We start from the raw sequence: 15,203 nt of genomic DNA, 5'->3' as shown, positions 1-15,203 counted from the left end.
CAAATTGGCATTAAAATTGAAATCCATGGTTCAAACATAGAGGTGAAGAAATGCGGGCTCCATATGATATATAAGAAAAACATAAAAGTTCTCAACCATACTATGGCTTAGAGTAGCAACACCAACATCATTCCTTATGAGGACTTGGGTGTTCACAATCATAATTTCGACAATTCAACGTTGGTAGCAGAAGGTAACAAAGCAAAGCGAACCCATTACAATTATGATGGGGTAGAACCTAGTGGAGAAGGAAGCTCTAATAATGTACCACACCCAAAAAGGATTGAAAGGCCTACAGAATTTATGGTCCAGGTTGACTCTGATTGTGAGGAGTTCTTTGAATGTAGAGAGGAGCATAATGATTAGCAGGAATCTAGGGAGAGTGATCTCAAAGGTTGATGGAATTGGAAAATGGTTTCAAATACTTTGTGAGTCAATGAATCCAAATTAGTCCCTATTTTTTCTCTTGATTACCTGTAGGCTGTAAGTCATTGTCTTCTTTATTAATCTTAGTTTTGCTAATTGCTGCATTATATTTTGGCACATACTGGCAGTTAGGGGTGGAGCCACGTTGTCCCTGGGGGGGGGGGGGGGGGGCATGGCCCCTGCAAAAAAGAAAAAAAAAATCTATTAGTGTATGTAAGAAAATTGATTGGGCCCCTCCAATGTTGGACATCCGACCCCCCTATATCTCCACTATTTTCACAGCTTTAGTTTTAGACCTCTATTCTCCCAGCTAAAAGCCTTTAGTTTTAGGCCTCTATTATCCTAGCTTTAGTTTTAGGCCTCTTATACTCCCAATAAAACAAAAAGTTGGCCCACTTACATTTAAATACTCAAAATCCGTACACAAAAACAACAAAATTTCACTTTCTCCATCTCAAAAACCCACCCACGGAATCCCTATTTTCTTTACCTTCTTCTTTTTTTTTTTTTTTTTTTTTTTTTTTTTTTTTTTTTTTTTTTTTTTGTATTCTGTGATACACTTTCATCTCCCATTGGTACCGCCTACCAGTCCTTAAAACTCAGCATCAGTCCACCAGTTTGAAAAAAAAAAAAAAAAAAAAAAATCCTGACCAATTTTTTCATTCTTCTTGCTTTCTAAAACAAATCACTCAGCATATTTTATTGTCAAATTTCAGGATTTGGAACTTGGTGACTGCCTGGTGAGTTTTCTTCTCTTATTTAAGCACTAGACCTTCATCTCTTTAGATTGCTCAGCTCAGCCCTCCTCTCAAACTCAGTCCTCACAATCCCAAAAAAAAAAAAAAAAAAAAAAAAAAAAAAAAAAAAAAAAAAAAAAACTGACCATTGTTTTCTTTCTTCTTGCTTTCTTAAAATAAATCATTTAGAGCAGGGGCATAGCCAGAGGGTGAGTTTTCAGTTTTCATTTCATCTCTTTTTAGTGTTTTTTTTTCTCAACTATCTACACTTAAATATTCACATGCTCTTTAATTTTTCATAGATTTTTAGAGAAATATATGGTTGAAGGCATGGGCATGGGGAGGTTGTTTGTGATGAGTCTTGAAGGGAAGATAAAGTTTGCACTTTGTGAAGATAAAGTTTCTAAGGTAATTTTTTTTTTTTTGATTTATTAACTATTTTTGATTAGTTAGATATCATGTGGCAGTGGGTGTTGTTAAATTGTTTGGTTTATGTTGTGTACTTGTGTGTTTAATTTTTGCTTTTGTTTGAGGGGTTATTCTTAATTAAAAAAAATTAAAATACAAGAAAATTTTAATAATAGGAATGATGATGGGTTGACTGTTTAAATTATAGTGAAAATTTTATTTTTTTTTCTTGAGTATGAATAAGATCCATATAATTAAGTAAAAATTTCTAATTAAGATTTTATTTTTTAAGTTCTTTTCAGGTTAATTTTTGAGTTATATTCTTAAAGTTAAAAGAATTATAAGCAAACGAAAAACAATTGATGCATTCTTAAAGAAAAAAGATGTTAGCAATTCAAAATTTAGGACACTGGCTGTAGAAGCAAATGTGGCTGTAGAAATAAATGTTGATACTTCAATGCCTGATGAACACTCCTCCAAATGTTCAAGAATTCAATCTGAAGAGATAAATCGTGATCCAGGATCACTTAAACAAATATGTGAATTTCCTATCAACAAACAAGATAAAATCCGACGAGCTTATCTCAAAGAAGGCTCATATGAACCTAAATATATAGACTATCCATACAACGATGATAATCATCGTTGTCAAAAATCGGCTCCCCCATGTAAAAAATCCTGGCTACGCCTCTGCTTGCAGTTTTGTTTGATTTAATTTTAAATCCTAAATAGTATATTACTGGATGCGGCTTAGCTTCGTTATTGGCACTTATTCCAACAAGTGCATCATATTGAAGATAGTTGAACTTCTTGTCTAATCAAAATTTTCTCTTGATTGCCCTTAAAAGTCACTGTTTTTCTTCTTAATTAAAGTTTTTTTGAGTGCTGCATTATCCTTTTTTCCTTTCCTTGGATATTCTTGGTTAATTTTGACTTTAAAATATAATTTTGCTAGCTGTACTTTAGCTTCATCATTGGCACTTTTTCGAACTCTCATCTAGTGTATTTCCTTGATCAAATCACACATAGTAGTGCACCTAGCTAATTCAATATTCATATTATTAAATCTTAAGGATAGGCACAATTGCTAAAAGAATAATCCCTATTCTTGAAGCTACTTGTTTGATGCACAAAAAAAAAAAAAAAAAAAAAAAAAACCACAGTTTTATAAAACAAACAATGGTTAGGGTAATTTTGGTTTAGTTATTTGTGTTGATTGCCCCCTTGATGTAGGATTTCTGGACTTGTTCATGAGGAAAAACTGTCACCTGGCCAAGAGACAAGAATTCAAGTGTAGTACATTGTATGCTTCTGATTTTCGCTTACTTTAATAAATTGCAGGGTAAAATCTGCACTCTTGTTGCCTATATTTCATTTTTTCTAAAATTTTCAAAGTGCAAAAACAATATATGCATGCCATTGCAAACATTATAATCCAAATTAACTATTATGTTGTTACATTTTATATATGTGAACTCATGTATAGATCATAATCACAATGATTAGTCTAGCTAGATGTAGCATCTAGCTTCCTTAAAGGTTTTATGGTTGTTTACTAACCTTCAACCAATTTCAAGAGTTCAGTTGAGTTTTATTTTCGATTTTTTTTTTTTTTTTGGTTTTGCTCTGAAATTTTTATTATTTTAAATTAGGACAACAATTATAAAACTTGTTAAAATGATTTGTATTAGCATGGTTGAGGGCCTTGTTAATGTGATTCTCATAAAGCAACAAACTTAAAAATAAAATTGCAATTAGTGAATGTTCAAATTTCAAACATTTGGAGCTTGAGCAAAACTTACTTTGATGAGTAATTATTGTAGATATGTAAAATTTCCTCATTAACCAAATAATTCAACTGAGTTCTTGATATATCTAAATATCATCTACATTCTTCATAATTGGGTCAACTGAAGAGGATCTGTATCTGCATCAATAGTGGTTTTGGTAATTTGCTTAAGCTATCATTATTAGGAAGCTAAGCTTGTACCTATATGTAAACAAATATGTGATAAACAACTAAATAAAAAGCTCTCACCGGAGACAATCTTTTATGCTAAAAGCATTTAATTGTGATTTATCTTTCACCAAAACATGTTTTGAATGACTATATATTGCTCGATTGTTAGAAATGCCATGAAAAATCAGTGATTTACCAATATAGAATATTGAATAGTAAGTAGTACTAAATAGTCTTAGTTATGTGCAACTTTTGTTTTGCAATGTAAGGAAATCATCATTCACGTTATTTTCCTATCACCTTTGTAATGCTTGTGTAGAAGCATTGATGAGACTAGGGGTGTCCAAGGGTCGGGTTTGTGCCTGACCCGGATCTTACCCGAATTTTTCAGGTGGGAGAAAACCAAAACTGAAACCGAAACCAACTCGTATTAATGGTTGGATTGTCCAGTTTGGGTTCGTTGGGTTTCGGGTTTGTGCCGGTCTGTTTCGGGTTTCACTGCCAGTGCCGATATTTGGCCGGATCGGTCTAGATCTGGTCGATATTTGGTTGGATCCATCGAATCTGAACTAGATCTCGACTAGATCTCGCCAGATCTAGTGGATTTCAAGCAGCTCTTCGTCGGAAAAACAACAATATCGCTGGTATTTGTAAATTTCTGTTAGAAAACCTTTGAATATCCCCGGATTTCATTGATTTTATGGTTGGGTCGGGTTGCTCGGGTTTTTAGGGAGGAAACTCGCCAACCAACCCGAAGGAATCGGGTTCTGAGGATGAAGACCTACCGCCGACTGTCGGATTGGTCAGTTCGGGTCTGTACTGGTCGGTTTTGGGTGGGTCTGGTGGGTTGATCGGGTCTTTAGGACCCGTGGACACCCCTAGATGAGACCTTGATTGAGTTTAAAAGAATATAGGTGCTACGACATGAATTATGCAAAATTAAAAATTAAAAACTGTTAATTATGTAATTTTTTACCATAAGACTTTGTGTTTTTGCCTTTTGATGTGCTTGAAAGTTTTTCCACCTTTCTAAAACTTTCACTTTGCATCAAATTATTCTCTTAAGGTTGTCCATACCCATTTCAAATCGTGACTAGGCAAAGCTGAAACAAACCAAAAGACCTATCTCCAAATAGTAACTTAATTAGGTTATTCCCAGTCAACGAGACTTGACTAGAATTTAAATTAAAGGACAGCAATAGACAGTAGAAAAACCAGATGATACAAAGAACTTGATTATATATTACTAACCATATCATCTGAGGCATATTTGTCTTTATAGTAATCAAACTCAAAGAAGGCAAGCAACCGTGTTGACAATTGAAAATTGTAGAAGGTAGCCTGGTTAGATTGGTAAGCCCTTCTATTTTACTTGCTATCATAAAAACTGTTAATTATGTAATTTTTTACCATAAGACTTTGTGTTTTTGCCTTTTGATGTGCTTGAAAGTTTTTCCACCTTTCTAAAACTTTCACTTTGCATCAAATTATTCTCTTAAGGTTGTCCATACCCATTTCAGATCGTGACCAGGCAAAGCTGAAACAAACCAAAAGACCTATCTCCAAATAGTAACTTAATTAGGTTATTCCCAGTCAACGAGACTTGACTAGAATTTAAATTAAAGGACAACAATAGATGGTAGAAAAACCAGATGATACAAAGAACTTGATTATATATTACTAACCATATCATCTGAGGCATATTTGTCTTTATAGTAATCAAACTCAAAGAAGGTAAGCAACCGTGTTGACAATTGAAAATTGTAGAAGGTAGCCTGGTTAGATTGGTAAGCCCTCTTATTTTACTTGCTATCATTGTTGTCTTACATCTAGAATAAAAGTTTTCTCATATTCTTCCCATTGGATTTATTATTTAGCAGGATGTATCATATTCATGGTGGAAAGATGTTACACTCTCATAATCATTGCCATTCATTTTTTGAAAATCTTATTTTTTTTGTATTATATCTTGGGGTACCCTTAGAAAAGTCAAAACAATCTGCATCTGTTGTATTTAAAGTTATATTGATACTTTTGACTTGGAAATAGAACCAAGTTAGGGAGTGATACTCTCTTGAGGTGCCTGCTCAAATTTTAGTCACCCTTATCTCAAGGTGAGGAGTTTTACTGATTAGCTGATATGGCCTCATGATATAAGCTACCATTGAAAGTAGGGGGAACTCAGGTAATGGATTCTCATCAGAGGGTCATATCTCTTAGATGGAGACATTTGTGGGGATTAAAACTTCCTTTGAAGTTAATAATTTGTGTGTAGAACACATGAGGACTTACTCATTAAACAAAATAGTGAAATAACATATTGAGTGATAGTAAGTGTGTCATGATGTAGTAGTGGAAAACTTGGATCATTTATTCCTGAAGTGCACTATTGCTCAGGCTGTATTGTTTGGATTAGATTTGGGTCTTGGAACTGAGTTCATTTCTCCTTGCTCTTTGAAGCAGTGGTTGGCTCAATGGATGGAGGTTCCAAAATTTTTATAGATTGATGTTTAAGGGTGCAAAAGAGTGTGCTTAACAAGTGATAATGCTTTGTTTTGCAGGTATGCACAAGTCTCTATTGTACAATAGGCAGGTTAGATTAACTGTAGGAAAGTACCAAGGCTAGTGTTTCCAGTTGCGGAGGGCTATGGATGTTGCTGACAATTGAGGGACACTAGTAAAGATGGTATGAATGGGGTGGTTTTGGCTATGAAGCCAAATCATGCGATGGTAGGCTGTTGTAGTTCTTCCATATGCAACCAAATGGCATGCAGCTAGATGCCTGGCTGTGTTAAAAGCATTAACTGAGGCTATACAGCTTGATTTTTGAACTTTATTATGACAAGTTCTAGAGTTGAGGACCTCTTTTTAAGAAAGAAAGTTCCTTGGCGACTTGTGCTGATTGAAGACCACAAGTCCACAAGCGCATGGAAGTTGGAGAAAGCTAGTGGTTATGTACGTTGTGCATAATAGGGTCACTGCAAATGTTGCTTTCAAGTCTTATAGACATTTTTGAACTCTACTACTAGTCAACCATTTTGACAGGCGGGTTTTATACGGATTCTTGGGCCTATCCCTGGGCCTCCTGATTTCCTTTGCTGCTTTAGGACTACCCTTATCCTGATTGATGGTATCAAGTTGAAGAATGCTTTTCTTGGCGATATCACCAAACCATCTGGAATCTCCCTTTGCAGGTTCCAGCGCTGGAAGGCGGATAAAGTGGGCACACTAGTCTTCACATTAACAGTTGGGATCATGCATGGTGTTCCTTCATCCATGATGCCTAAGGTACCCAAGTATGGCATAGGGACGGCTCCTCAACGTTCCTATCGATTAGAGTCGGGGATAGGTTTTTAATCGAAGGATTCCTCCAATCAATCTCTCCCTTCGGAGGAAAGGCGCTTAGGATCCGAAATTCCGAAGAATAGACAGAGGGCCACTCTATCGGAAGGGAAAGAGCTTATTTAGATTTCCGAATCATTATAGACTTTCTTGAGGCTGTTTGTTCTAAGAACTCGAGCGTCTGGTTGCCTCGGGGTCTTTCTTCTCATTATTGTACTCTTTATTCCTTTTCTGGACTTATTTATGCCTTGGGCATATGCCTACGTGCAATCATTAACATTTTAGGACATTACATCAAAGATTTGTTTCTTTGCGTGAAAATTCCTTTTCATTTCTCCTGTTAATGCAAATAAGAGTAATTGACTTAACCATCTAATGGGTCTAGCCGAGTAACTCTTGTATACATTTTTTGTTGTGCCCCACAAACATTCATCTACAGGATATGTGTCTTAAGCGTCTTTTAAGTCACGTTATATAAATTTCCAATAGAAAAACTTTGCTCAAATGGGTTAGAACTTAGAAGGGTAACGAAACTTAGGATAGCTTCTCTTGTTTGTTAACGGAATGATGAAAATTGCAGAATGAGTTCCAATTTAAAAAGATCTAAGGCAAAACCATCTACTTTTTCAGGCATTTAGTAGTGAGTTTCTGCTATGAGCTTTTGGTTTCAGCCAAGGAACATATACAGTTGTAGAGAATTCACAACACTCAAGAATGTACTGAGAATCTCATTAGTGCTTAGAGAGAGGGGGGAAGTCATTAGTGAACTTATTGAAACCCTCATATAGCTCATGACGCAAATCCATTTGCAAAGACATGAATTTTGAAGATGGGGTTTCCACTGAATTTTAGATTACATTTTCAATCTTCGGATATTATTTTTCATTTTTTAAAAACAGTTACATCTAAAATCGGTAATAATGTCTTCAAATGCCTTTTGTTCATCTAAAAAAAAAGGTCTTCAACTGCCTTTCAAACACCCCCCTTTCTTACTCTCCCTTTTTCTCTTCTTCAACGAACACGACAAACATTCTCTTTCTGTCCTACCCCAAAGTGATTTCTGGGCATTTGCTATACCTTCTGGGTCTGCAATGCAACAAATCACATAAACTACATTATACATCGAAAATCATCTAGTTTATAACAATCAACAATTCATTAATGGAAGGGAAACACAGATTCATCGCATGACATAATCCTTAGACTTTCAAAGAACTTGGGTGCAATAGTGAGACCAAGATTAGCTATTGTTTGAAATGATCTAAAACCAATTCTAAGTTTAAAAATTTCGCAATGTAAAATGCTTGATTGGACATTGAGGATCTCTCTAAATCAATTGTATTTTTAATATCTATTTAGTAATTTGTTAATCATATATATATATATATATATTGAGAGAGAGAATGAGACAGAATCAGGTCCCTGAATTCATATTTCTCAATTTTTCAAAAAGATGTTAGAAGTCAAGCCCATTGTAACTTCCAGTGAAGTTATAGACTTGATAACCTCAAATGCATTAGAAAAGGTTCAGATGCTCCACAAGCATACTCATTATAATGCAAAAAATTCACAACTCTAGCTTTAGTGAAAGAAAAAAGATTATTAGAAAAAGAGAAATAAAAGAGAGAGAGAGAGAGAGAGGGGGGAGCAAAAACAGAAGCTGCAGAGAAAGACTAGAAAAAGGAATCGTCAAAACTAATTAAGAGTGACATTGCTGACATGTTCTATAGAATTTGTACTATATTCCATTTGCTAACCATAAAAGGCACAAAGAAATCAAAACTCACCAAAGAACTGAGTGAAAATGCGTGTAAAGAAGTTCAAGTTACGGGAAACATTGAAGGCCATTGCAGGCGGAAGAGGTTTCATGATGGTGTCAATGCTGAATACTCGTTGAAGAAACTGCATACACAAAAGAAGTATCATATCTCAAACTCAATTATGAACGGATTTAGATGCAAAATTATACAAAGGAAGTAGATGGAAGAAGAAAATCAAAGTAAAAATATTGTTGAGAGCCAAATAAACATAGATATAAGCTGTATAATTCCGAGCAGTGAGTTACGGACAAATGTAAAAGTGGCAAAAGTGTCAATTGACAGAAAAACAGAACATAATTTTTTTTTCATAATTTTTTTTGGTGGAAAATAAAAAAAAGGTTAGAAGGGGATAGTGGCACCCAATAACTGCCCCAGGCAGTAGCTCATTTTTATGAAGTATAAGTGGCACCATTGCTTCGCTAGTGAGGAAAGGACTTGAACCCAGGACCTAAGGCCTGTTGGCCCAAGTCCAGGCCACTAGTACACTCTCAACAGTGGTGAACATAATATATTTAGAGTATATCAAATCGATATATATCCTACAAACATGCCTTTGCCCATAAATAACACAATATGGATATTGATGGCTTTCAAAAATGAAAAATTTCAAGTAATTTCAGCGATCTTCAATCATGGAAGGCACAAATATGTAACCTCACTACATAAAACTGAGGCTTCAACCATACATTAACTACCTTACCACTTAGTTTAAACTGTTAGGAAATGATAGATTTAATCATTTAACCATAATTATAACACTCCCTCTAATGTGTGGGATTATACTCCCCTTTGATATGTAGGACCTAACACATATCATTTTTAACTTTCTTAAATGGGAGATAAAGCAGAGATAAGATTAGAACTCAAGACCACCTACTCTAATAATATGATGAACTATCGGTTGTCTAAAAGCTTAAATTATTAGAAAATTGTGAACTTAACCATTTACCTACAATGGTTTGAAATAGAATGACATGCCATGGTCTATCAACTTGAAACTCTTTATTGAGTAAAAGTTCTCATCCGCTTCTACAATGGGGAATCCCCAATTGTATATCCAATTTGGTTTATTGGGGTAAGGATCCATAGCCGATCCCAAAATTTGGGACTAAGGCTTCTTGTTGTTGTTATACTAAGTTCCTCAAACACATCTACCAACTGGTGGGAGCTCACATTCCCAAATTATACTCAAACAAAAAATTAACAATTAATAACAACCAGGATTCCTCCAACACTGCAAATACAGCTAGTACTACTGACAAAGACATGATCTTTAAACCACCAATAACAAGTAAACAAGAAACTAAGAATTTGGTAACCAAAGAAACACAATTTAAAGCAAGTAATCAAGAAACTTAGAATGGGGTAACCAAAGAAACAAAATTTAAAGCAAGAAATTGAGAATTATCTCAACTAGGTAAGAAAAAAAAATGAAAATCCAGAAAATAAAGACCTGGTAGTTGCGTTGAAAGCTATAGCGGAGCTCAGGGTTAATCTCGACAAGGGAATCATCATCGTAATCGTCATGGCCGTGGCGTTTGGACTTATCTTTCTTCTTGCAAAACACGTGCATCACTGACTTAACTCAAGGCTACTGCTTTGTGACTTTGAGCTTCGCGTCTTAGAACTCTTTCATGGCTTCCTCTTCGCCCTTACATGGTGCAGATGACATCAACTTCTTCTTCCCAATTGCCATTTTTTTTTTTTAAGTTTATACGTGTGAGAAGCTCTCTCTAGAGACTTGAACCTTGGCTGCTCTAATACCCCCACAAACATTTATACTGATCACCACACCAAAAGTGCACATGTCCAATTTCCATTTTACACACACCCCCCCCCCCCCCACACACACACACACACACACACACACACACACACACACACAGGTGTTGTGTTGTCAGTATAGGTGATAAGGTTTGTATTTGGCTTTGTGGGTTATTGTTGCTTGCATTCTATGTTAGGTTAAACTGTTAAAGCCCATTACTGTTTAGTGCTAACTATAAATAAGAGGGAATAGTTCTAACTTATAAACTTAAACTTCATGTTTGGATAGGGTTTTTTTTTTTAATTTTTTTATTTATTATTAAATTTTTTTTTAGAGTTTCAAATTTCAACTTATGACGTCTGCTCTAGATGATAGCTCTTTATCATTAGACCAAAACACCAATTAGTTTTTTTGTGTAAGTGGGAATTGAACTTCAAATCCCTTATTCAATTATCTGAGACTTTACCAATTGGGTTAACTAAAACTCACAATTAGGGGCCTATAATTGATGAAGATTTTTTTTTTTTTTTTAAGAAACTGATGAAAATTATTAGATTAATTTTATAAACGCTACAATTTTCAAAATAAGTCTATCAATAACATTACTTTTTTTATTTACCTATAATTAACTTGTTGCTTTAAGAATTACAAAAAAATTTTGTACATATTAATATTATACAAATTTATTGTTTTTAATGAATATAATAATTCAGAACTTTAATGCATGTATATATAACTATAAGTATACCTTCTTTTGGATTTATAAATCTATAAGTTCCCCAAAAATATGGGTCAATAAGGTTTGTTTTTCTTTCTTTCTTTTTTATTGATATATTTTAAAATTTGAACTTATATAAACGATTGCTTAGGTTAAGTAACCAAATTGGTTTTAGTATAATAAGTCTAGGCAATTTGGTTCATGTCTTATATGGCATGAAGAGGAAGGCTTTCCTTCCAATGTGGGACTCTCCAAAGCCAAAAATGACTACAAGTGCAACACTTGGTCTAGGCAAAAATTGTCCCCACAATAAGGTTTTGGAAGAATCTAGATGCACATTACTATTTAGATTCCCTTGAGCTATTTGAAATAAAACATGGGAATGTATCTTTTCAAAATTATTGTAATTGTAAATGTTTATTTAAACCAAACGATTTGTCAATTAATAAATGTTCAGTGGAAATTGCTTGTGTAACTCAAAATTGATGGTGCAAAAATGGAGGATGGAGATCTGGTTATTTTCACATGTTAGCCCCTGTGGTGTGTGTCCAATTCTTGGAGTTCCATGTTGATTAGAAGTGTACCCATATTTAAGTTTATATGCACTATTACGCACTTTTCTTGGTATCTTTTAGACAAGAGACCTAGCTTGGGTATATGGCCTTATCTATGCCATACATGTGTTGATGTGCATCCTATCTTGTCTCACAGATGTGAATTTGGTTCAAACCGTTTAGTTTTGCTTTAACCCATTTATCTTTCCTCCTTTTCTAGCCTTTTTGCTATTGTGCTTTTTATAGCCATTTGTGAACATTGGTTTTGGCCCATTGATACTTAGCTTATTTTGTGATGATAGAATTGTAAAATTTGTAAAATTTAATATGATCTATAACTAAATCCAGGATAGACAACGAAGGAGTTGTGCAAGTTGAATCAGGCAAATTTCTTGAAAGTTTCAGCATGAACATGGGTTGCATTACAAATGGAAAGGCTGTGTTCTTATTCCAAGAAAAGGACCATGAAAATTTGATTTTTCTCAATCCTTGTCTCCTTTGTGATTTTTTTTTTTTTTTTTTTTACCATAATGATGATAGAATGGTAAACAATTCCCACTATACAATGTTGGACGACAAACTATGGTGGTTGTTAGTCATTATCGGGGGAAAGCATTAATTGATTTGATAATTGTTCAATTGTGCATGTCACTTTTTTTTTCCCCATTTTTCTATGCTATTGGTGATGTTATTTGCCAAGCTAAGTTGATGATTTAAAAAGGAACCCATGATTTGTGATCATCAGAAGAATAATTGTTTATATATATATATATATATATATATATATGTATAGGATCTTAAAAATAATTGTTAAAAATGATTATTCCATTCTTTTCTATTTTGTTTACTAACTGATTTTCTAATCTGGAATGTCCCACTTTAAAAGCTTAATAACACCATTTTATAATTTTTCAAACTAGTCCTTTATCATTTGAAAAGTCAATACTAATTTACATTTGTTGTCGAGCTATCTATCGAGCTTCACATTAAGTCTCGATAGCAAACATCTGTCAAGTTATCTATCGAGACTTTAACAGCTTTTCTTTACTTGTTTCTTGGACCAATCTTTATGTCTTTAATGCTTGACTTGAACAATATGTTTCTTGAAGTACTAAACCCATCTTAGATCTACCTAATTATAAGTAAAGTGCATTTTGTCAAAGGACTAGCCAATTACAATAAATATGACCCTAACAATTTCATTCAACCTTATTTGATTCAGGCATGGTTGAAGACATGGACAAAGAGAGGGAGATTTGGGGATCTTAAAGTACTTCTCATTGTGTTTTTTTCTCTATTTTATGGTCTATTTGGATTTATAAGAACAAGACAACTGTGAAGAAAGAGCCTTTCTCTGCCACTAATATGGTCTTGTATTGTAAAAGTTTGATTTCAATGTGCAAGGTAACTAACAGTTCAAAAACAAAGAAAAGCCTTGATAGCAGTTGGATCAGCAAGTATAGACCTTTAGGGTGTGTTTGTTTGAAGGTGAAATAGGGTGGATGGAAAACTTTGGAGAGAAAATGGGATGGAAAACTTTTTTGGAGTGTGTTTGGTTGGGTGAGGAGGAAGGAAAATAAATGATGGGGCCTAGGTGTTTTTTTTTTTTTTTTTTTTTTTTTAATAGGCAGGCATTGCTTGCCTCTCTTTTCTTTTATTTTCTTTTTCTTTTGATTTACTGGGCAAGCTTGTCTAGTATTTTTTTTTTTTTTTTTTTTTTTTTCGTTTAGATGTGATTTTTTTTTTTATGGACATGATTTTTATTTTTTAATAAATTTAGGTGATTGATTTTTTTTGGTTTTTTATCACTTTTTGTGTTTTAATTGGGCATTATTTTTTTAATAAGGGTATATGCATAAATTTAAATGAACTCATTTTTTCCATCTCTCCATTTTTCCACTCCCAACCAAACAAAAAGGAGGAAAACTAAAATCTTTTCTATCCTCCCACTTTTCCACCCCTCCAACCAAACAGACTCTTAGAGAGTGTCCCAACTAGCAACCAATCCTATTGGAGTCGAGCTACAAGGGTAGGAGAAGGAAAACGGAGGATCCAAGCTTCTTTTGAAAAAAAAGAGAAAAAAAAAAAAAGAGAGAGAAGGTGCATGTCCATGGTTAGTTGTTTCAGCTGAGCTTTTTCTTCATTTTTAATATTTTTGTGGACATTCACAAAATAAATATGACACTACCACTAGTAGATATTGTTACAGATTTTCAAGATTAAATTCCGTTAATTGTATGTGCATGCATGTAAACCAAACACATATTATACATAAAAAAAATTAGGTTATGTTTGGTAATAGTTTTTGTTTTCTATTTTCAAAAACTTGCTTTTGGGAATATAAAGAAAAAAAAAATTTTCTTGTATTTTTGAAATAAAAAATGTAGGGTCCTTGGGCTCGGAAGTTCACTATTTGTTCATATATTGGGCTTGTGGCCCAAGCCACGAACAAAGATCTGCCTAAGGAGGAGATGTCTTTGTCAGAGGAGATTGCACTGATGAGTAGAAGGTGGGGTTTGGTCCTAAAGGCTCCAGAAAGTGTGTTGAGGATGAAAACTTCCTCAGCCAGACTTGACCGAGGTCTTAGAAAATGGATCGACAGAAAGGATGACAACCCCTGAAATTCATTTGGGGCGAACGAGCACTGCAGAGATATAAGATAAGGATGAGCCCCAAAATATCTGGGGAGAAAGCTGCTACCTCCGCATTAAATGCACTGCAGCTAATCTCCTGGCCGCATTAATGTAGAAGTGATACCTGAACAGTGTATTTCAGCCTTACAACTACTACTTGAGGACTTATGAGAAGGGCGGATGGGACAAGGATCAGCCTTAACCATCTAACATACAGATGGACGGTGGAGGTGGAAAGTGAGGAGAGTATAAAAGAAGAAGGGGAGAACAAGAGAATGGGATCAGAAATTTGAGAGAAGAAATACTGTAGCAATCCACAATCAAATTTGTAACGCTATCTAAGAACATTATATTAGAACTATTGTCCTCGGATTTCGCCGAGGACGTTCTTTCTTCATTTCATAATAGTCCATTTTTATCTTTTTGTCATCAAGCCTATCTATATCGCTGTTTGATCAACTAAAGCCCAGTTTTACAACCCATTCCTTTACAAATTCATTGTTTTGGGCTTCTTGGGCCTAAGTCCGTCCATGTGCTGGGCTAGGAACTCAAGTCTGGTCCTTACAATTGGCGTCGTTTGTGGGAAATTACTGGTGTGATAGTGAGTTAGACGCTTAACGATGGTAGGATCAGGTCCAAATCCAATAGAATCTATGGGCTCTCAGCATCAAGATCATTTCCGTGAACTTGAGTGAAAGAAAGACTGGGAGGGAAGTGTGCGCACTACACACACCAGCAAGAGTCAGTCTCGAGGTAAAAACCATATCTCTTATGAGAAAAATGCTAGAAACATGCAGAAGGAGATTGATCACCTAAAGAGAAGCTTACGCCATGAGTGCA

General features: G+C 34.6%; 1 protein-coding gene and 1 long non-coding RNA gene across 2 annotated transcripts; one reads left to right on the top strand and one right to left on the bottom strand.

Annotated features, from left to right (window-relative positions):
• Window positions 1-4,425: 4,425 nt before the first annotated feature.
• LOC126709541 (uncharacterized) lies at window positions 4,426-7,249 on the top strand. Its single transcript, XR_007649421.1, has 2 exons — window positions 4,426-4,884; window positions 6,093-7,249. It is a non-coding gene; the product is annotated as an uncharacterized LOC126709541 (long non-coding RNA).
• Window positions 7,250-7,692: 443 nt separating this feature from the next.
• LOC126709528 (uncharacterized) lies at window positions 7,693-10,510 on the bottom strand. Its single transcript, XM_050409815.1, has 3 exons — window positions 10,147-10,510; window positions 8,661-8,775; window positions 7,693-7,959 (listed from the first exon to the last, which is right to left on the bottom strand). Exons 1-3 carry the CDS (start codon window positions 10,264-10,266, stop codon window positions 7,835-7,837), a joined length of 360 nt encoding a protein of 119 aa, XP_050265772.1. The 5' UTR covers window positions 10,267-10,510; the 3' UTR covers window positions 7,693-7,834.
• Window positions 10,511-15,203: the final 4,693 nt, after the last annotated feature.

Source organism: Quercus robur, chromosome 2 (assembly GCF_932294415.1).
Source record: "Quercus robur chromosome 2, dhQueRobu3.1, whole genome shotgun sequence".
NCBI lineage: Eukaryota > Viridiplantae > Streptophyta > Magnoliopsida > Fagales > Fagaceae > Quercus > Quercus robur.
Note: the sequence above shows the minus strand (reverse complement) of the source record. Positions and strands in the feature narration are given on the sequence as shown.

Bases quoted from the DNA above. Each gene is read 5' to 3' on its own strand.
- LOC126709528 (XM_050409815.1), bottom strand. From the start codon at position 10,266: ATGCACGTGTTTTGCAAGAAGAAAGATAAGTCCAAACGCCACGGCCAT. The intron at 8,776-10,146 runs GTCTTTATTTTC...TTGTGTATGCAG, and splicing joins GCTTTCAACGCAACTACCAG to TTTCTTCAACGAGTATTCAG. The intron at 7,960-8,660 runs GTGAGTTTTGAT...GTTGCATTGCAG, and splicing joins CATTTTCACTCAGTTCTTTG to ACCCAGAAGGTATAGCAAAT.